This window comes from Bactrocera dorsalis, chromosome 2 (assembly GCF_023373825.1).
Source record: "Bactrocera dorsalis isolate Fly_Bdor chromosome 2, ASM2337382v1, whole genome shotgun sequence".
In the NCBI taxonomy this organism is placed as follows: Eukaryota; Metazoa; Arthropoda; class Insecta; order Diptera; family Tephritidae; genus Bactrocera; species Bactrocera dorsalis.
This window is the reverse complement of record NC_064304.1, coordinates 64,741,008-64,763,145: the sequence shown is the minus strand read 5'-3', so window position 1 is coordinate 64,763,145 and position 22,138 is coordinate 64,741,008. Positions and strand designations below refer to the sequence as shown.

Here is a 22,138-nt window from a genome sequence, read left to right as displayed (position 1 = left end):
TATGCTACATTTCAAGAACTCTAAATAATCATGAGCAAAAATATTCAACTACAGACAAAGAATTTTTAGCGGTAATTTTCTCTATTACATATTTTCGACCATATATATATGGCAATAAATTTAAAATAATAACTGATCACTGTCCGATCAAATATCTTGTTAATAAATATAAAGGAAAAGAATTTTCTCAACGCCATCAGAGATGGTTATTGAAATTGCAAGAATACAACTTTGAAATACAATATTTAAATGGAAAAAATAATGTTGTAGCTGATTTCTTGAGTCGAATTGAAAACTCACCAAAAATAAAAGAAGGTAACGACAATGAATCAAACTTAGCATTGTCGGAAACAATTCATTCAGCAGATGAAGAACTGCTTGAACACTATCCAATTAAAGAAGAAATTGTAAATAAATATAAAATTCAAATTATATTAACATATAGACAAAAAGAGCAAATGCAAAGACTCCATGGAAGAAAAATAATTGAAATAAACCCAATTGATGAAAAAGAAGAGAACAAGGAAACATTAAAAAAATATATAAAAGGAAACGGAATAGTAGGAATATTTTCAGAAGTATCTGAAGCAGATTACCATAAAATACAAAAGCTACTTATTGAAATGTTTGCTCAAGATAGAAGTTTAAAATTTATAAAATGCACAAAAAGAGCCTCAGAAATAGAAGAAGAAGAAGAATTACATAAGCAAATATCACTATACCATACAAAAGAATCTATGCATAGTGGCATAAATGAAACCCATAATACATTAAAAGATAAAATATATTTTCCAAAATTCAAAGAAGAAATACAATTGATAATAAATAATTGCCAAAAATGCCAACAAATCAAATACGATAGGAAACCCATTAAACCTAAATTTCACCTAACTGAAACTCCAACCAATAAAAATGAGATACTTCATGTAGATATATTTCATTTCAATAAGCAATCATTTGTAACAGTAATTGATAAATTAACAAAATTCGCAGCGGCTTATAGAATAACAGACAGAAACTGGAGAGCTAAAAAGACAATAATTATGGAACATTTTGCGAAATTCGGTAAACCTAAAAAAATTATTATGGATAATGAGTTTAGAGCAGAACAATTAATAAAATATTTAAATGACGAAAATGTAGAAGTCCACCACACAAAACCAAATAGCCATACAGGAAATGCAGACATTGAGAGACTGCACTCAACCTTGTTGGAAAAACTAACAGGAATTGAGGATTCTAGTCTTTCAACAGAAATGAGGATACAAATTGTTATATGCAACTATAACGATAGGTACCACTCAACTATCAAATGTTCTCCAAGGGACGCCAAAGAAAACATTTGTCCATCCATATTACAAGATAGAATAAATACAGTAAAACAGAAAACAATAGCCAAATTAAATCAAAACAGAGAAGAATATATAGAAAACAGACAAACAGGACCAATTAAAAACTACAAAAGAGTAAGGCATAAAGACCAACCATATTTCAGAATATTTCCCTTACAAAACGTTCATCCGGCAAATATAAAAAGACCAATGAAATTGGCAAATATAGAAAATCCAAATGAGAATGATGACGATTCATTCAGTCTAAGGGCATTTAATGTAGATAATAACATTTAATTCTTTTTTTTACATATATATACATGATTTTTTTTTTACCCCAGTGGTAATATATATATCTAGAATATACCCATGGTAAGAGATGCCTGTCGTAAGAGGCGACTAAAATCCAATTTAGTTTTTTTTAAATCAAAACTTAAAACGGTTATACATTTTTACTTTTACAGATGACAATAATAATTATTTTTTTAACAATAATCATATCAGTGGTGACAGCACTTTTGCAAATTACACCAATAATAGAAGATGCGGGGTATACAATTATACAAACAGCGGACATAGAAATAGTTAACGAAATAAGTACAGTCATACATACTATAAATCCGAACAAGATAGCAGACGTAGTTGATCAGGTTAAAGAAAATATTGAGAAACTAAATATTGAAAATAAAGAAATTTTGTTTGATGAAATAAAAAATATAAAAGCAAAAATCACATCTATAACGCCAAATATCAAAAAGAGAAATAAAAGAGGATTGATAAATATAGGAGGAATAGCATATAAATGGATGTTTGGAGTCATGGATGATGATGACAGACAAGACATTTTGAACCATTTAAAAATTATTGAAGAAAATGGCCATTATGCCATTGTAAATTTAAATAAACAAATAGTAATTAATGAACATTTAAATAGATCACTAAACTTATTAAAAGGAACTATAGACTCAGATAGGAAACAAATAATAGAAACTTTAAATATAATAAACAAAGAGGAAAATAGAATTGAAAGACAAATTTTGTATAATGATGAAATGAATAAACTAAAATTCATAGAAAGTAAAGTTCAGGAAATACAAAATAATATAGCGGCGGCTAAATACAATATGGTACATCCAAGTATGCTATATAGGGAAGAAATTGAAAAATATGAGATTGATTTTTACAAACTAAAATTATCAAAATTAGGGGTAGTAGTATACAGAAACGATACAATAATATTCGCAATTCAGATACCAAGAACATTTTTTCAAACTAAGATTCAATTAGTAACCCCAATGCCAAATAGAAATAAATTACAGATTATTGAAAAAGAAAAATTCGTTATAAAAATTGGCGAAAAATATTTTGATTATGTAGAAAATAAAGCATTTAAAAATCTAAAATTGCATATTTTCAAATACTTGCGAATTTAAATATAATAACAAAACATCAATACAAGAAATAAACGATGACACAATATTAATAAGAAATGCAAAAAATGATGTAATAAAACAAAACTGCGACGACAGAAAAATTGTATTAAAAAATAACTATATAATCAAATTTGTAAATTGCAAAATGGAAATTTTAAAACAAGAATTTAAAAATAATAAGACGGAATATATTCATACAATTATATACCCTGCCGAAAAATTAAATCAAAGTTGGCTAAATGAGCACCTGACCCCCCTCTAAATATAATATAACTACACCCCACACATACACACCATAATCAACACATCTTCACCCCACACTGCACATCCTATACTCAGCACATTGGCATCATGCGGATCATTTCCGGTCATCCCACACTACGTACCACACTCAACACATCATCTTTTACACCACACCTTTCGCACCACACATGAGGACACCACACACAATCAACAAAAGGAACTGGCGGACGAGGCCAAGTCTCTTTTTCATACGATCCGCGCGCCTATACGCAAAGTCATCGCCAAATCAAAGGTGAGTTGCCGCGAATTTGATATTTGTTTCTATGGTCCTTCGAGCCGTACCGGACGGCACTTGTGAAAAATCATAAAAAAAAAAAAAACCGTGGCGGTAACGCGAATCGCGATCACCTAACCAATATATATCAAAAAAAACGGTGACGGTAACGCGATAACCTAAAAAACTAAAAAAAAAAAAAAAACAAAAACCCAAAGGTGGCGTGACACAGTTAAAAAAAAAAAAAAAAAAAAAAAAAAAATCCAGTGGCGTGACACAGTTAGCAAACAAAAAAAAAAAAGTATTAAAAGTGGTCGAAAGACAACGGTGCTGAGGTGTGACAGTTAGGAAAAAAAAAAAAAAATTCTACAAGTGGTCAAAAGACAACGGTGGTGAGGTGACAGTTAGCAAAACAAAAAAAAAATAAAAAAACGAGAAAAAAATAAAAAATTCTACAAGTGGTCAAAAGTGGTGAGGTGACACAACAAAAAAAAAAACAGTGAAAGTGGTTTAAACAATTGTGCAAAAAAAAAAAAAGGTGGTGGTGACATACATATGTACACATAGGTTAAACAAGACCCGTTGGGGCCAGCATTATATACATACATATACATATGTACATACATAATTACATTACGTGCATAAGTGCTGTAACAAGCCTAACGAAGTGTGGCGGCAAAAGTGCAGTGAACAAATAGCATATACATACATACAATACACATACATATGTATGTAAAGTGTTAGTGGGTTCAAAACTAACCCACAAGCGAAAAAAAAAAAAAGAAAAAAGAGTGTGGTGACAAAAAGTGCAGTGTAGAGAGGAAAACCCGAGTAAAAAGAATCATACACCTGCGATATACATGCATATGTGCATATAAAGTGATAGTGCAGTGACATAACCCACGAACAAGAAAAATTCATAACAAGAGCACAGCTACAGCGCCAGCGACACAAGGACAGGAGAAACACGAAAGAGAAGGATAGTCACAAGCACAGACAGGCGACAGCACAGGCACACGCACAAGGCCCACACACACATACATACACACGTAAACTCTTACCATACCTTACTATCCCCAAAAACCCCTGAAGATCAGTATTGTGAGGATTTTTACAAAGCCACAACTGCTAGATCAGAAAATGGTCGGTACGTCGTACGACTACCACTTAAGCAACAATTTCCTAACACACTCGCCTTAGGTCACTCTCGCACCTCTGCAATTCAGCAGTTTTTAAGTATGGAAAGAAACCTACTTAAAAAAGGCGAACTCAAAGCTGAATATGATGGTGTGTTAGAAGAATACCTCCATTTAGATCATATGGAGGAAGTAAACCCAGGGGAGAAAATTGTCAACGGCAAATACTACTCCTTTTACTTGCCACATCATGCAGTAGTAAAGCCAGATAAAAAGACAACTAAAGTAAGAGTTGTTTTCAACGCCTCAAGATCCACTAGCTCGGGGAATTCCCTAAACGATATCCTGTTTACGGGACCCACGCTCCAACCTGATTTAATGCTGCTTATTCTAAACTGGCGTATATACAAATACGTATTCAATGGGGACGTTGAAAAAATGTATCGGCAAATAGGCGTACACAAAGACGACCAACATTTTCAACGTATTATGTTCCGAAGATCCCCCACCAGTCCTTTACGCGACTTTAAATTAAAAACAGTTACCTTTGGCGTAAACTGTGCCCCATATTTAGCCATTCGAACGCTCCACGAATTGGCAGAAAACACCAAGTCAGAATTTCCTCTGGCGACCCAGGTGTTAAAAACACAAACGTATGTAGACGATATTCTGTCTGGAAGTCACAGTCTTTCACAAGCATACGAATCATTATCACAAGTAATCCAAGCCCTCACATCCGCAGGGTTTCCATTAAAAAAGATTACGGCAAATCACCCGAATATACGCAAAAATATTCCAAACGAAAATTTGTTGGACACTAATTTCCTTATATTCGAAAAGGAAAGTACAACAAAAACGCTAGGCATCCAATGGAATGCGATATCGGACCAGTTCTCATACACGACAGAGTCCATATCCGCATTATCAGCCATAACGAAAAGACAGATTTTATCCTCGGTGGCAAAACTTTTCGACCCCGCAGGATGGCTTTCGCCAATTATGATCCAAGCGAAAATCTTAATACAAGAATTATGGCTAGATGGAACCGACTGGGACGAACAAGTGAAACCTCTTCGCTTAGAAAAATGGTCCCAGTTCGCAAAAAATCTGAATGACATTTCTCAGATACAAATTCCACGATGGGTGAACTACTCCCCCGAACACAAAGTCGAATTACATGGCTTTTGTGACGCCTCAGAAAAGGCATATTGCGCTACTATCTATGTGCGCACGCAAAGTGATACCACGACCACAAGCCACTTATTAGTAGCAAAAGCAAAGGTGGCACCTTTAAAAACTATAAGTCTCCCACGACTTGAGTTATGTGGCGCACTACTACTTTCAAAATTAGTAGCCATGGTGCAAATGCATTTAAATATGACAAAATGCAAACTATATATGTGGTCCGATTCAGAAATTGTACTAGCCTGGTTGGAAAAACCACCACATGCATGAAAGACGTATATTTCTAACCGAACGTCTCAAATTCTTGACCTAGTGGGATCAGCCACGTGGCGTCACGTAGCCAGTGCTGACAATCCTGCCGATCTAGGTACAAGAGGGTGCAAGCCACTGCACCTTGCCACTACTACCCTCTGGTGGAATGGCCCCCGATGGTTGATAGAATCTCCTGATTCTTGGCCACAATCCCCCATGCGCAACATTATCGCCCCAGAAGGTCGAAAAATCGCCTCCTTTCATACATTATTGGATGATACCGACATCCTTGAACGATTTTCATCGTTTCCAAGAGCTCTCAGAGTAGTTGCTTATATGTTCAAATTTATAGAGCAACTCAAAAGCAAAATCAAGGGATCACAAAATTCCCCATGCAACACAGTGTCGCACCTAGAGTTACAAAAGGCAAAGGTCGCACTAATTGCATACACACAAGCGCGCTACTTCAGCCGCGATATATCAGCACTAAGAGAATCGAAGCCGATTGATAAAAAGAGCTCACTCTTAGTTCTCAACCCATTTCTGGACACGAAAGGTCTGCTTCGTGCCAATGGTCGGCTCGCTAATTCGAGCCTAACATACAATGAACGCCACCCCATAATAATTCCAGAGAGGTCACCATTTGCCACATTATTCCTCCACTACATCCACACCTTAATGCTACACGCCGAACATCGTCTCATGCAACAGATGGTACGCCAGGAGTATTATATCCCCCGTCTTAAGCAGCAAATTAAGAAGTGCATCTTCACGTACAAGATTTGCACTATGCACAAGCAGAAGATGCGAACGCAGATTATGGCAGCACTTCCACCGGAACGCTGCAATTTCGCTCTGCCTTTCACCACATCAGGTGTTGATTTTGCTGGGCCTATCCAGGTAAACGCTTCTATGTTAAGGTCTCCCACTCTCATGAAAGGCTATGTGGCTGTCTTTGTATGTTTCACGACAAAGGCAGTACACCTTGAGCTGTGTAGTAATCTGACGACGGAGGCTTTTCTCGCGGCATTTGCTCGCTTCGTCGCTCGACGTGGCTACCCATCAAAGATCATGAGCGACAATGGCAAAACGTTCATTGGAGCTCAACGAGCCACCGAAAAGCAATTTGTGGATTTCCTAAAACAAGTGTCACCCGACATCGTACAAAAGTACGCCCCTCAAGGTATCAACTGGCAATTTATACCCCCAAGCGCTCCTCATATGGGCGGTTTATGGGAATCAGCTGGGAAAAGCTTCAAATCCCATTTCAAACGGGTAGCTGGAAATTATAAATTCAATTACGAAGAGTTCACGACGCTATTAAATCGAATTGAAGCCGTTCTCAATTCACGGCCACTCACAGTACTATCGCAAGACCCCTCAGATTTCACTGCCTTAACTCCAGGGCATTTTCTAAAAGGAGCACCCATCCTGGCCATTCCTGAGCCAGGCGTGGAGTCGCTATCTCTATTAAATCGATGGGAACGAATTAAAATTCTCCATCATGATTTCAGCCGCCGATGGAAGGACGAATATATAAAGGATCTCCACAAAAGATACCGCTGGAAGACTCCTGAACAGCCGCCTAAACTTGGAGACTGCGTCCTCATTCATGATGATTGTCTACCCCCTACTGAGTGGCGGCTTGGCCGCATAGAAAAGCTACATTACGGCTCCGACGGTCACATACGAGTCGTGGATCTCCGTACCCAAAACGGAACACTAACCAGACCGCTCGTGAAGCTGTGTTTTTTACCAACCACCGACAACCGCGAATCCGAAAACCGCAAAAACAAACCGATATTATCATGTCCCAATCAGCTAATCAAATGAAAACGAGAAATACGCCAATACCAACCGTTACAAAAATAACAACCGTCTGAAAATAACAAACCGTGAATAAAAATAACGAACCGTAAATAAAAATAACAAATCGTAAAGAAAACTAACAAAAAATGGTCGATCCATACGACGGCCCATTCATGCCACATATCGTGGCACGATTGCCAATATCCGATTGTATGACAGCTTTCTAATTAACAATCTCCTTTATACATAGATCACCATGGATGTAGACACATCAGTCGCAACCTCGTCGACCGCTCGGGCTATCAATACGCCACGCACCGGGCCTACACCAGCACCCCGAACTGTGGCTGCAACAGCGCCGGCAACAACGCCAGCAACTGCACCGGCAACAACGCCGGCACCTGTACCGGCAACCGCGCCCGCAGCGGTTCTTACCCCCGCACCTCGTGGCGGCACCCGACCACTATCGACTGCAGCGAGGACTTCAGAGACCCGTCGGATAAGGTGTCCCATCTGTCGACGCCCTCATCGTCTCCACCATTGTGGAATATTTAGGGGTATGCGGCCTTTGCAACGGCAGCAAGTGGCTCAGGCCCACGGGCATTGCCTCAACTGCCTGTCGCACACTCATGCGACTACAGAGTGTGAGTCACGTGGGCTGTGCCAAATGTGCCACCGGCCGCATCACACGCTGCTACACCGCAGCTCGTCACGCGAAGTGAGCCGGCCAACCAACCATCGCGGCCGCATACCCCGAGTCCAACCCGCAGCTCGTTCCGCACCCCAGCGGAGTGCAACATCATTGCGGCGTCGACAGCCTGGGCCGCCATCGCGTCGATCTACGGGTCTGAGCAGCGTTGTGGCAACGCTGCAACAGCTGCAGCGCCTTTAGGCTAAACAGTCGTTTAGGGGGGCCGGGATGGCTAAATGAGCACCTGACCCCCCTCTAAATATAATATAACTACACCCCACACATACACACCATAATCAACACATCTTCACCCCACACTGCACATCCTATACTCAACACATTGGCATCATGCGGATCATTTCCGGTCATCCCACACTACGTACCACACTCAACACATCATCTTTTACACCACACCTTTCGCACCACACATGAGGACACCACACACAATCAACAAAAGGAACTGGCGGACGAGGCCAAGTCTCTTTTTCATACGATCCGCGCGCCTATACGGTTCTCCGTCCAACAACCAAGTTTTTTCTTCAACCGACCGCAAAGTCATCGCCAAATCAAAGGTGAGTTGCCGCGAATTTGATATTTGTTTCTAAAAGTTATTCTCCAAAATTAACATTCAATGATATTGCAATAAAAAATATAGAAAATATAAAAGAAATTACAGAATTAAAATACCATAAAAATGTTTCGTATGGTATTAATATTTATAACACTAATAATCATTGTAATGGTAGTAATAGCAATCCTAATAATAATATTAAAGAAAAAAACAACAAAAATAAAAATTGTGAATACAGGAACTCAGGAGAGTTCAAACAGTAACGCTGGGGGAGTTGCGTCGTGAAACGACTCCACCACTGTCAAAAAAAAGACAAGTATTTTTTAAGTATTTTTTTTATTCCTACAAAATGTAAGTTGAATCTTCAGATTCAACTACATACATGCATAAATATATAATATGCATAAACAAGCATATATTTTAAATTCCAAATGAAATCAAATACCATTGTTTTTATTTGATATGTTTATTTAAGTTATGCCGGGTCGTTGATGCTGAGGAATGTCAAGTCAGCACAACGGCTTCAAGTAAATGTAGCAAGTAAGATTTGTATAAAGAATAAGAGAATTAATAATAAACTGGACGGCAAGCCACACTGTACGGTAAAACCGGAGTTTCATTCATTTAAAACATTTTCTGTGCATTCGCAGGAAATCGTAATTCGCGCGAAATCTTAAAACAAAACACAAATAAAAAACAAAAACAAAGTGCATTTAAGAGACTAAGTTACCGAAAAGTTAAAAAAAAACGCGGTGCAGTGACAAAAATAATAAATGTTCAAACATAAGACACAAACCAAAAAATCAGGTGGTGACTCAGCAAGAAGACAAACATCGAGCGCGAAAAGTTACAGCGCCTAAACAATAGCACAAACAAAAAAACAAAAAAACGCGCGCGATCAGTAAAACAAAAACAGACATAATACATAAATAACAAAAATTAACGTAAAATAGTACAAAAACAAACATACACAGGCAATCGGACGCGCGAAACCCAATAACAAAACGTAAATCGGGCGCGAAATCTGGGATTGCCTAAACAATAAAATACACACAAAATCAAAACAATCGGGCGCGAATATTAAAAGCCAAAAATAGAAGGTGTACGAGGGCTGTCCGATAAATAACCGACCTAACCATGATGCACGCGACTTTTTCAAATTTTTTTTTTTATTTTTCTACATAGTCTCCTTGTAACTCCACACACTTCTCCCAGCGATGCTCCCATCTCTGCAACCCTTCCAAATAGTACTTGGCGTCTTTGTCTGCAAAATACGAGTTCATGAAAGAGATTGCCTGCTCATTTGACGAAAATCTCTGGCCGCCGAGCGCAGTTTTAAGTTGAGGAAACAAAAAAAAGTCGCTTGGTGCTAGATCCGGTGAATAAGGTGGATAGTCAAGCAGTTCGAACCTCAATTCGTGGATTTTCGCCATGGCGACTGTTGAGGTGTGAGATGGTGCGTTGTCTTGGTGGAACAAGACCTTCTTTTTTTACAAATGTGGCTGATTTTTCGAAATTTCTTCCTTTAGATTGTCTAATAATGATGCGTAGTAAGCTCCTGTTATAGTTTTTCCTTTTTCAAGATAGTCGATAAAAATAATTCCATGGCTGTCCCAAAAAAACACTCGCCATCACTTTCCCAGCCGAATACACAGCTTTAGGTTTTTTTGGGTCCTGCTCCCCCTTTTCAATCCACTGTTTAGATTGGATTTTTGTTTCGGGCGTATAATGATGAATCCAAGTTTCGTCTACAGTTATCAATCGTCGCCAAAACTCGGTCTTATTGCCTCTAAACTGAGCCAACAGAGCGCTGGAAATGTTCATGCGCGCACGTTTGTGGTCTAGCGTAAGCAAACGCGGCACCCAACGCGCGGACAGCTTTCTCATGCCCAAATCTTGGTTTAATATGTGACAAACAGTTTCTTTTGACATCTTCATAATCTCAGCTATTTCCCTAACTTTAATCCGGCGGTCGTCTAGTACCAATTGATGAACTTTAGCGATGTTATCGTTAGTGGTTACAGTTTTTGGACGCCCAGAACGTTCATCATCTTCCAAGCTCCTGCCACCACGTTTAAATTCAGCTGCCCAAAATTTTACGGTGGTAAACGATGGTGCAGAGTCACCATACACAGAGTCCAACTCATCTTTGATTTGTGAAGGCGTATTGCCTTTCAAAAATAAAAATTTAATTACAGCTCGATATTAAATTTTTTCCATTTTGGGGAAATCACCGAAATAGACTCACAAACACGACTGTCAACAGATAATTGCGCAAGATAAATTTCTGAAATTTTGGCGAGTAGCTATTATAATATGCACAATTTGAAGTAGAAACTTTTTTTTCAGATGTGCCGCTAGCTTCACGTTGAGGTCGGTTATTTATCGGACAGCCCTCGTACATGAAAGCGGCTACCAACCACAAGGAGAAAAGGAGTGGAAAAAGGAATTGGAGCAAATCGCGCAGGCCTGCAAACACTACATACTCACAGCACATAAAACGCCCCATTAGGAAACACAAAGTGAGCGTATCATGTTCATCTTAATTTAATATGTATATGCAAATATGTATGAATAATATTACAGTTTTATTTGAGATAAAACTTGTAATAAAAAATACGCTCTAACGGCTAGAAAAAAAAAATCCAACGCGGAAAAATCCGCAATACCGCTTAGTACAATCTAAATACACATATACCATACATACATATATGTATACACTTAATAACATATAATAAGTTTTAAATTGAATGCTTATATGTACATATGCTTACGTTCGCGTTTTCCAAACACAATAAATATTCTAGAATTTTCTTGCCCTAGAATCCGCCAATACCTCTTATACTTGATCAAGTAATAAGCAGGATTGCCTAAGTTTAGCAAAGAAAAAAATCATAACATAAAAGCAGCACATATAAAAAATTTTAAAACAATACAACAGACATACATACATATTCGCATATTTACCTAGTGAAAATATATTTCTTCTCAAATATTATTAATATATGTATGTATGTACATATCACAAAAACATATTGACAGAAATCTCAACATACATATTACACACTTATAAAACCAGACATATTAGAACATATAATTATTTACACACGTAGATACATATGTATGTATATAATAGTGCATACGAAAAGCACCTGTTTTGCCGAATTCGTTTTCGCGCTCTTTTCGTCGTGTAAATATATTGCTAAACAAAAACAAGCAGAATTACACAAAACATTATAGCATATTCTTTGCTCATATATTAGTACATTAACACAAGCAATTCGTGCATATTAATATAAAAAGCGCATTGATCTCTTCAACGAACTCTCAATCGCACAAAGCATAAGTACAGTACATACGTATATACAAGTCCGAGTATTAGGGTGTACCTAAATACAAAATATTCGGACATCAAATATTTTAATATATAAAAACCGCGGTTTATTAGTAATTAACAATTCAAAATAAAATATAAATAAAAATAATAACATTGCAAGTAACTACAAAACGATATTAATAAAATATACGTTTGCATCGATATTATCTGAAAAAACTCTTATTTACTTAAAAGAGTATACAATTTATTATACTATATCACTTCGATTAGATACTACAAATCGGTTTACACTGAAACAAATTTAACTCATTTTGACAAATATTTTACTATACAGTAAAAACAATGAATAATAATAAAAATCAAAATACACTTGCAGGAGCTACACGCTCAAAACAGGTTGTCAAATTCATTTCACAAAGTGACAGTTTATTAAGATACTGCACTAGATTTGCCTCCTTGCCGATTCATGAAAACTCTGAATCGTTATTAGAAATCAAAATTCAAAATCTTGAAAACTTTGGACTCGGCTCCAAGTGGCTCATGACGCCATTCTAGATTCTAACGATTCAGATACACATAATTTTAATTCATCGGCGTACGATATTTACGAAAACTGCTTGGACCAATATGAAGAAACGAAAGCTATGATCTCCGATCAATTAAAGCTCATTAAAGCAATCGCACCTACTCTCCACAGTAGAGTAGAGCTGCCACAAATAGACAATCAAGAGGCAAGTTCAGGCATCCAACTCGAGGTGCCTGCATGTGATACAGAAACCTTTTACGGAGGTTATGAAGAATGGCCGTCCTTCCGGGACATGTTCACAGTTGTTTACATCAACCATCCTTAACTATCAAAGGCACAAAAACTGTATCACCTCCGATACAAAACAAATGGTCAAGCAGGCGAAATAATTAAACAGTTTGCATTAAATGACGACAATTTCAATTTGGCTTGGGAAGCTCTAAAAGCTAGATTTGAAAACGAAAGAATACTGGTCGATAAGCAAGTAACGACACTATTAAACTTGCCTAAAATTAAGAAAGAAACAAGTGTAGAATTCATTAAACTAGAATCCACTGTTTCTAATTGTTTGTCGGTTCTATCGACACTTAATATCCCCACAGACAGCTGGGATCCTATTCTGGTAAACATTTGCACCGCCGCATTACCAGAAAAGTCGTTACTTCTATGGGAGCAATCGCTCTCATCACGAAAAAAGTGCCCAACGTGGCAACAAATGAAAGATTTTCTCACCACCCAATATGAAATTGCGGAAAGGTTAGAAGAAAAAATACTCAAAATAAAGAACAAACACGACCAGAATGAAAGCTTAAATAGACCCCAAGTTAGTAACAAAATCAATTCAAACAAAAACTTTTACGAAACGCAATCGTTCACATCCAAATAGAAAACACATACGTCATGCGAACTATGTAAAAGAGGGCATAAACTTATATCTTGCCAGAGGTTTAAAAACTTAAGTATTAACGAAAGGAATACCTTTTTCAGGTCAAAAAGACTCTGCACAAATTGCCTGTCACATGCGCATACATATAAAAATTGCAAAAGCAAATATAATTGCTTATATTGTCACAAAGGACACAACTCAATGCTTCATTACAGCACATATCCCATTTCACCCTATAAAAGCGCTTATAAATTAGGAGCCACGGGTTTTATTGCAAAAGCAAATCCCGAAAACCAAAATTCTAAAAATAGCCAAGAGACACCATGTTGCTCAAAGGCACAAAAATTGCAAACGCTGCACAGCGAAGCACAAGGTGGACTAGTTACAGAACCAGTTACCAACATACCAACTCAAGTTGAAAACAAATACCTTAATTCACAATTAAGTAAATCGCAAAATTTAAAGAAACTTCCATTAACAAACAAAACTATAAAAGATCAGTATTGTGAGCACTTCTCTAAAGCCACAACTACTCGATTAAATAATGGCCGATACGTCGTACGACAACCAAAAGAGCCACAATTTTCTAATACCCCACATAAAGGTAGAAAAACCAAAGTCCGAATCCAATCTAACAATATCAAAAACTCAAGTATATGGTACATTTCGACGCCGCAGGATGGCTTTCGCCAATAATGACAAAAATAAACAAATTCGGAAAAAACAAAAAAAAAACAAAAAAAATCCTAGAGCTGTGGCGGGCTACTACTTGCCAAATTATTGCATACGCACATAAATATTCTTCTTCTTCTTAATTGGCGTAGACACCGCTTACGCGATTATAGCCGAGTTAACAACCGCGCGCCAGTCGTTTCTTCTTTTCGCTACGTGGCGCCAATTGGATATTCCAAGCGAAGCCAGGTCCTTCTCCACTTGGTCCTTCCAACGGAGTGGAGGTCTTCCTCTTCCTCTGCTTCCCCCGGCGGGTACTGCGTCGAATACTTTCAGAGCTGGAGTGTTTTCATCCATCCGGACAACATGACCTAGCCAGCGTAGCCGCTGTCTTTTAATTCGCTGAACTATGTCAATGTCGTCGTATATCTCGTACAGCTCATCGTTCCATCGAATGCGATATTCGCCGTGGCCAACGCGCAAAGGACCATAAATCTTTCGCAGAATTTTTCTCTCGAAAACTCGCAACGTCGACTCATCCGCTGTTGACATCGTCCAAGCCTCTGCACCATATAGCAGGACGAGAATTATGAGAGACTTATAGAGTTTGGTTTTTGTCTGTCGAGAGAGGACTTTGCTTCTCAATTGCCTACTCAGTCCGAAATAGCACCTGTTGGCAAGAGTTATCCTGCGTTGGATTTCTAGGCTGACATTGTTGGTGGTGCTTACGCTGGTTCCAAGATAGACGAAATTATCTACAACTTCAAAGTTATGACTGTCAACAGTGACGTGGGAGCCAAGTCGCGAGTGCGACGACTGTTTGTTTGATGACAGGAGATATTTCGTCTTGCCCTCGTTCACTGCCAAACCCATTCGTTTTGCTTCCTTGTCTAGCCTGGAGAAAGCAGAACTAACGGCGCGGGTGTTGAGGCCGATGATATCAATATCCTCGGCATACGCCAGCAGCTGTACACTCTTATAGAAAATTGTACCGGCTCGATTAAGTTCTGCAGCTCGAACTATTTTCTCCAGTAGCAGATTGAAAAAGTCGCACTATAGGGAGTCGCCTTGTCTGAAACCTCGTTTGGTATCGAACGGCTCGGAGAGGTTCTTCCCGATCCTGACGGAGCTTTTGGTGCTGTTCAACGTCAATTTACATAGCCGTATCAGTTTTGCGGGGATACCAAATTCAGACATCGCGGCATAAAGGCAGCTTCTTTTCGTGCTGTCGAAAGCAGCTTTGAAATCGACGAAGAGGTGGTGTGTGTCGATTCTCCTTTCACGGGTCTTTTCCAAGATTTGGCGCATGGTGAATATCTGGTCGGTTGTTGATTTACCAGGTCTGAAGCCACACTGATAAGGTCCAATCAGCTTGTTGACGGTGGGCTTTAATCTTTCACACAATACGCTCGATAGAACCTTATATGCGATGTTGAGGAGGCTAATCCCACGGTTGGGTCTCCTTTTTTATGGATTGGGCATAGCACACTTAAATTCCAGTCGTTGGGCATGCTTTCGTCCGACCATATTTTACAAAGAAGCTGATGCATGCTCCTTATCAGTTCTTCGCCGCCGTGTTTGAATAGCTCGGCCGGCAATCCATCGGCCCCTGCCGCTTTGTTGTTCTTCAGGCGGGTGATTGCTATTCGAACTTCTTCATGGTCGGGTAATGGAACGTCTGCTCCATCGTCATCGATTGGGGAATCGGGTTCGCCTTCTCCCGGTGTTGTGCGTTCACTGCCATTCAGCAGGCTGGAGAAGTGTTCCCTCCATAATTTAAGTATGCTCTGGGCATCAGTAACTAGATCACCTTTGGGGGTTCTACAAGAGTATGCTCCGGTCTTCAAACCTTCTGTAAGCCGCCGCATCTTTTCGTAGAATTTTCGAGCATTACCCCTGTCGGCCAGCTTATCGACGTGTTCGTACTCACGCATTTCGGCCTCTTTCTTCTTCTGTCTGCAAATGCGTCTCTCTTCCCTCTTCAACTCTCGGTATCTATCCCATCCCGCACGTGTTGTGGTCGATCGTAACGTTGCGAGGTAGGCAGCCTGTTTTCTCTCCGCTGCGACACGGCACTCCTCGTCGTACCAGCTGTTCTTTTGCACTTTCCGAAAACCAATGGTTTCGGTTGCAGCTGTACGTAAGGAGTTTGAAATGCCGTCCCACAGTTCCCTTATACCGAATTGTTGATGAGTGCTCTCAGAGAGCAGGAGTGCAAGCCGAGTAGAAAAATGTTCGGCTGTCTGTTGTGATTGCAGCTTCTCGACGTCGAACCTTCCTTGTGTTTGTTGGCGTGCGTTTTTTGCTGCACAGAGGCGGGTGCGAATCTTGGCTGCAACAATATAGTGGTCCGAGTCGATGTTAGGACCTCGGAGCGCACGCACATCTAAAACACTGGAGACGTGTCTTCCGTCTATCACAACATGATCGATCTGGTTGGTGGCTTTTCGATCCGGAGACAGCCAGGTAGCTTGATGTATCTTCTTATGCTGGAATCTAGTACTACAGATAACCATATTTCGAGCACCGGCGAAGTCGATCAGCCTCAACCCATTTGGGGATGTTTCGTCGTGGAGGCTGAATTTACCGACCGTAGTGCCAAAGATACCTTCTTTGCCCACCCTGGCGTTAAAGTCGCCAAGCACGATTTTGACATCGTGGCGGGGGCATCTCTCATAAGTGCGCTCCAAGCACTCATAAAAGGCATCTTTGGTCACATCGTCCTTCTCTTCAGTCGGGGCGTGGGCGCAAATCAGCGATATGTTGAAGAACCTCGCTTTGATGCGGATTGTGGCTAGACGTTCATTCACCGCAGTGAATGATAGTACTCGGCGACGGAGTCTCTCTCCCACCACGAATCCAACACCAAACTTGCGCTCCTTTATATGGCCACTGTAGTAAATGTCACAAGGACCTACTTGTCTCTGTCCTTGTCCCGTCCATCGCATTTCTTGGACGGCGGTGATGTCAGCCTTTATTTTCACGAGGACATCAACCAGCTGGGCAGCGGCACCTTCCCAATTAAGGGACCGGACATTCCAGGTGCATGCCCTCAATTCGTAGTCCTTATTTCGTTTGCCATGGTCGTCATCAAAAGGGGGGTCACTCATCCGAGGCTTGTTGTTCCTTTTCATTGGGGGTGTTTTTTACGTGGCGGGTCCCAAACCCAGCGCACAACCCTATGTAGGGGATGTTTCGCCTTCTCACTTTAGCTCGCCTTCAAACGGATGTTCTTAGGCTACCCAGAGGATACTTGGTCAAAGACCGGAAGTCGTGAGCTTCTAGAGTCATATGCAAAAGAATCGTTTTTGGCCACTCCCAAGTGAATGGCGATCAGAGAACTTTCCTCACTTGCGTGAACTTCTACACATGACTCCATCCTCCATAAATATTACTCATAATAAAATTTTCCACAAGGTCGAATCATATTCGCATCTACATAAGCGCTCCTCACATAGGTGAATAAATAATTATGAAGAATTCTCCACTGTACGAATTGAAGCCGTTCGCAATTACCGGCCACTCTCTCGCAAGATTCATCTATTGTCACAGCCCTAACTCCAGGGGTAAGGAGTACCCATTCTGGCCATATCTGAGCCAGGCGTGGAGTTACTGTCCTTCATAAGCCGAGAGTAAATAAAGTCCAAACGGTGCCGATAATACAGAAAAGGCATATAATAAACTACCGGTATGCCAAACCGATAACTAATAAATTAATAATCTATTAATAAAATTAATAAAAGCAAAGAACTTTTTTGGTATAATAATACAAAAATCGTCAAAGCACGCAGAATCAATTATTCCCTCAAGCACCAATATTTACACCAAATACAATTGGCTATTAAAACCAAAATCGCTTCTTACAGCTAATATTCTGCAACCTCGGCTACTTCGCAGACAGTAAGCCGAATTACATCTACCACCTTATACAAATACTAGGCAAAACATTCGCCTAGGGGGCCCAGGATGTTTAAATGAGTTAAGCACCCCCCCACTTTAGCCGGAAAAAGTAGCACACACTAATACTTGACGACACCACACTCAGCATAAAGGATGGTCCCCTGAGCAGATTCAACTCATTCGCCATACACACCTTTCGCCAACACATTCGATCTATACAAGCCGCACATTTACATTCGTTTGATACACGATTCCATACTGCGCCTGTCGACACCGTCTTTCGTTTTTTGTTTGCTTCGATCGACATCGTTCCACCCGCGCCGACTTGCAGCGGTCCAGCATACTAATTAAACTATTGTTTTGTAAACAAAGTATCATTTTAAATAAATTGTGCATTTTAAATTCTCAAAGACATCTTTTATTTTTTAAAGACTCGCCCGAGTGTGAGTGCAAATTGACACTTTGAGATAGTACAGTGATTTGTTTTAACCCATAAATTGGGTCAACATTAAACAACCCCTAATGTACATATATGTGATAAAACTGTTAAGGTTGATGATGCCAGTTGTAAAAATTCATTTTAGTTACAATTGAAAAATCTTTTCTCAAGTTGTGGGCTTTTATACGTACATATGCAAGGCAGTTTTATTTATCTACATATATAAAATAAAAAGATATTTGTGACCATAATATGTATTTTCTTTAAACATATTGCAATTCCGTTTAATGAAAATGCTTATATAAATATATAATTTGTGAAATTTTTCAGTTTAGTTTTTTTATAATTGTTTTATTAAATTTTAAAGATCTAAGTTGCCTCTGAAAATGTATTAAAATAATAATAACATACGTACGTTAGAAAGGGAACACAAATTTTCAAAAAACAAGAAATGCGCTGTCGTGGGACACCAGGCAGGAACGAAGTTCCTTCGGATAATGTAGAATCGATACAATTTGCAAAAATACTAATACCTTTCACTTCAATGAAATTTTAATATTTTGTTCAAAGTGAAATTTTTTTATGCAAAAAATAAGTAAAAATTGGTAAATTTGTTTTTGTTTTAAGTTATCAATTGTTATTACAAATGATATAATAGAGCTATTTTATGCTTTTATTTGTAAAATAACGTCAAGTTTGTTAGACCTGTGAATAATTTTACATTTTACATATTAGAGACATCACCACTCTCCTCATATCTCTTCTTCCATTCTACTGTCGTTCTACTGTCGTTGGCAAATAGGAATTAGCGAGAATGACAACTGTCGGCCTACAGTCGTGTATTCGTGCAGCTGTCAAAATAACAGTGTCCATAAGAACGTCTGTATTTTAATATTTGGCAGATGTAGTTTGCAGTCTGATCCGCTCTATGTGTTCCGCACTTCACTCAAAACTAATTTGCATACACAATAATGTTACAGATTTTCATACCTAATTATTTTGCAAAACCTAAAGGTAGGCCATAACTAGCGATCTTACAGTATTTTTCTTACGGGTTATTTCCTCAAACCCTGCGCCAAAAAATATGCAACAACTCAACTCCTCATAAACGTATTTAGTGCAAGCACATACAGCATGGCCGGCATGTACCAAGACAACACAGCTGTCCATTTTGCATGTACACAATATCGTTGTGGCCATCCATACTAATACCTTTCACTTCAATGAAATTTTAATATTTTGTTCAAAGTGAAATTTTTTTTATGCAAAAAATAAGTAAAAATTGGTAAATTTGTTTTTGTTTTAAGTTATCAATTGTTATTACAAATGATATAATAGAGCTATAATAGAGCAATTTTATGCTTTTATTTGTAAAATAACGTCAAGTTTGTTAGACCTGTGAATAATTTTACATTTTACATATTAGTGGCATCACCACTTTACCTCCTCTTTCTATCTTCCATTCTACTGTCAACGCTACTGTCGTCCTACTGCGGTTGGCAAATATAGGAAATATTCAAGTTAGCGGGAACGACAACTGTCGGCCTGCAGTCATGTAGTCGTGCTGCTGTCAAAATAACAGTGTCCATAAGAACGTCTGTATTTTAATATTTGGCAGATGTAGTTAGTTTGCAGTCTGATCCGCTCTATGTGTTCCGCACTTCACTCAAAACTAATTTGCATACACAATAATGTTACAGATTTTCATACCTAATTATTTTGCAAAACCTAAAGGTAGGCCATAACTAGCGATCTTACAGTATTTTTCTTACGGGTTATTTCCTCAAACCCTGCGCCAAAAAATATGCAACAACTCAACTCCTCATAAACGTATTTAGTGCAAGCACATACAGCATGGCCGGCATGTACCAAGACAACACAGCTGTCCATTTTGCATGTACACAATATCGTTGTGGCCATCCATACTAATACCTTTCACTTCAATGATATTTTAATATTTTGTTCTGTATTTTAATATTTGGCAGATGTAGTTTGCAGTCTGTTGCGCTCTATGCATAATTTGCATACACAATAATGTTACAGATTTTCATACCTAATTATTTTGCAAAACCTAAAAGTAGGCTATAACTAGCGATCTTACAGGTTATTTCTTACGGGTTATTTCTTACGGATATTTCTTACGGGTTATTTCTTACGGGTTATTTCTTACGGTTTTTATTTATTTTTCAGTTAGCTCCCGCAGCAAAATCCTATCTTCTGCAGGCCTGCCGTAAGGAACTTCGTTCCAAAAAATAAAAATAAAAAATAACCAAGTAAAAATATATTTGCGCAGTATGTCATTATTAACTAAGAGTGGCTAAGCAAACAAATAGAATACAACCGCTAATAGGTGTGTGCTGAGCGCTCATTTGTGCATTTGTGTTTGCAGAAACTGTGATTCATAAACTGAAGTTAGTATTATAATTTAAATAGCAATTGCACAATTGTTACCTACAGTACAATTACCTACACATATGTATATACGCGCGCTCTCATTTGTAAACAAGTATTGGGAAAATACGACATGAAAATATTTCACTGGAGTTGAGTCAAACTTTCCATGACTCATTTGAGCATTTCGACTAGGAAGTGGTCAATGACACATGTTATGTTTTGATTCAAGGCCGGATTGTCCACATATGCTTTAGATTTTGCGTACAGGAAATAGTCTAATGGTCTGATATCACACGATCTAGTGGCCAATCATCAAATAGCCGGTTATTATAATTCAATAACGGTCGCCACTGACAGACGCGTTCTCATCGGCAACATTTTTGAAGAAATAAGGAGCGGTGATTAAAACGGCCCCAAACCACACCAAACCGTTGTTTTTTTCTGCATGAAATGGCAGCTCTTGAATCTCTTAAGGTTGCTCTTTGTCCGAAATGCAGTAATTTGGCTTGTTTACATATCCATTGAACCAGAAATGGGTCTCATGGCTGAACAAAATTTGGCTCAAAAACATCGGATGTTCTTGGAACCGATGACGCTTGGGAATGTTGAGCGGCTTCGATTCTTGCACAAGTTGAATTTTGTACACTTTGGTGTTGCGAATGGCAAATTCAATAAGAGAATGGTAAAGAGGAAAAATTTAAGAGAAGTGAACGTGTTTACAAACGATGTTTTATAACTTCCAGCCAAGCTATTACTAAGAATAAATTTGTATAGAATAATGAAAGTGGTATTTTAGATATCGCTCACATTTAATAATTTCTATATTTGTACCTTTATCAGATAATGGTTTTGATAGTTCATTTAATTCGAACAGACTCATTGTCTTAAAATCGTTTTACAGATTCGTGTGGAACATACTCTTCGTGGTTTCTGGAACAGTTCGGTTTTATACAACATTTCCTCACTGCAGGATATTTATCCCCTGGTAAGTATAATATATGTATACATATGTGCTAAGTATTCGGGCTAATAACTAGTATTGTATTAAAATCCGGTATT

The 22,138-nt window shown here is 38.6% G+C and overlaps 2 protein-coding genes across 15 annotated transcripts in view; both read left to right on the top strand.

Annotated features, from left to right (window-relative positions):
* LOC105233125 (endothelin-converting enzyme 2) overlaps positions 1 to 22,138 on the top strand; it is a 789,700-nt gene that overhangs the window by 470,247 nt on the left and 297,315 nt on the right. For 13 of the 14 annotated variants that reach the window (XM_049449945.1, XM_049449944.1, XM_049449943.1 and 10 more), the window contains one exon: positions 21,981 to 22,064. The exons of the other annotated variant lie outside the window; for it this stretch is intronic. In XM_049449945.1, coding sequence (XP_049305902.1) covers positions 21,981 to 22,064 — 84 coding nt within the window. The remainder of the gene's footprint in view (positions 1 to 21,980; positions 22,065 to 22,138) is intronic. 14 annotated transcript variants of the gene reach the window in all.
* LOC125776616 (uncharacterized) overlaps positions 1 to 22,138 on the top strand; it is a 468,092-nt gene that overhangs the window by 344,161 nt on the left and 101,793 nt on the right. The gene's annotated exons all lie outside the window — the stretch shown is intronic.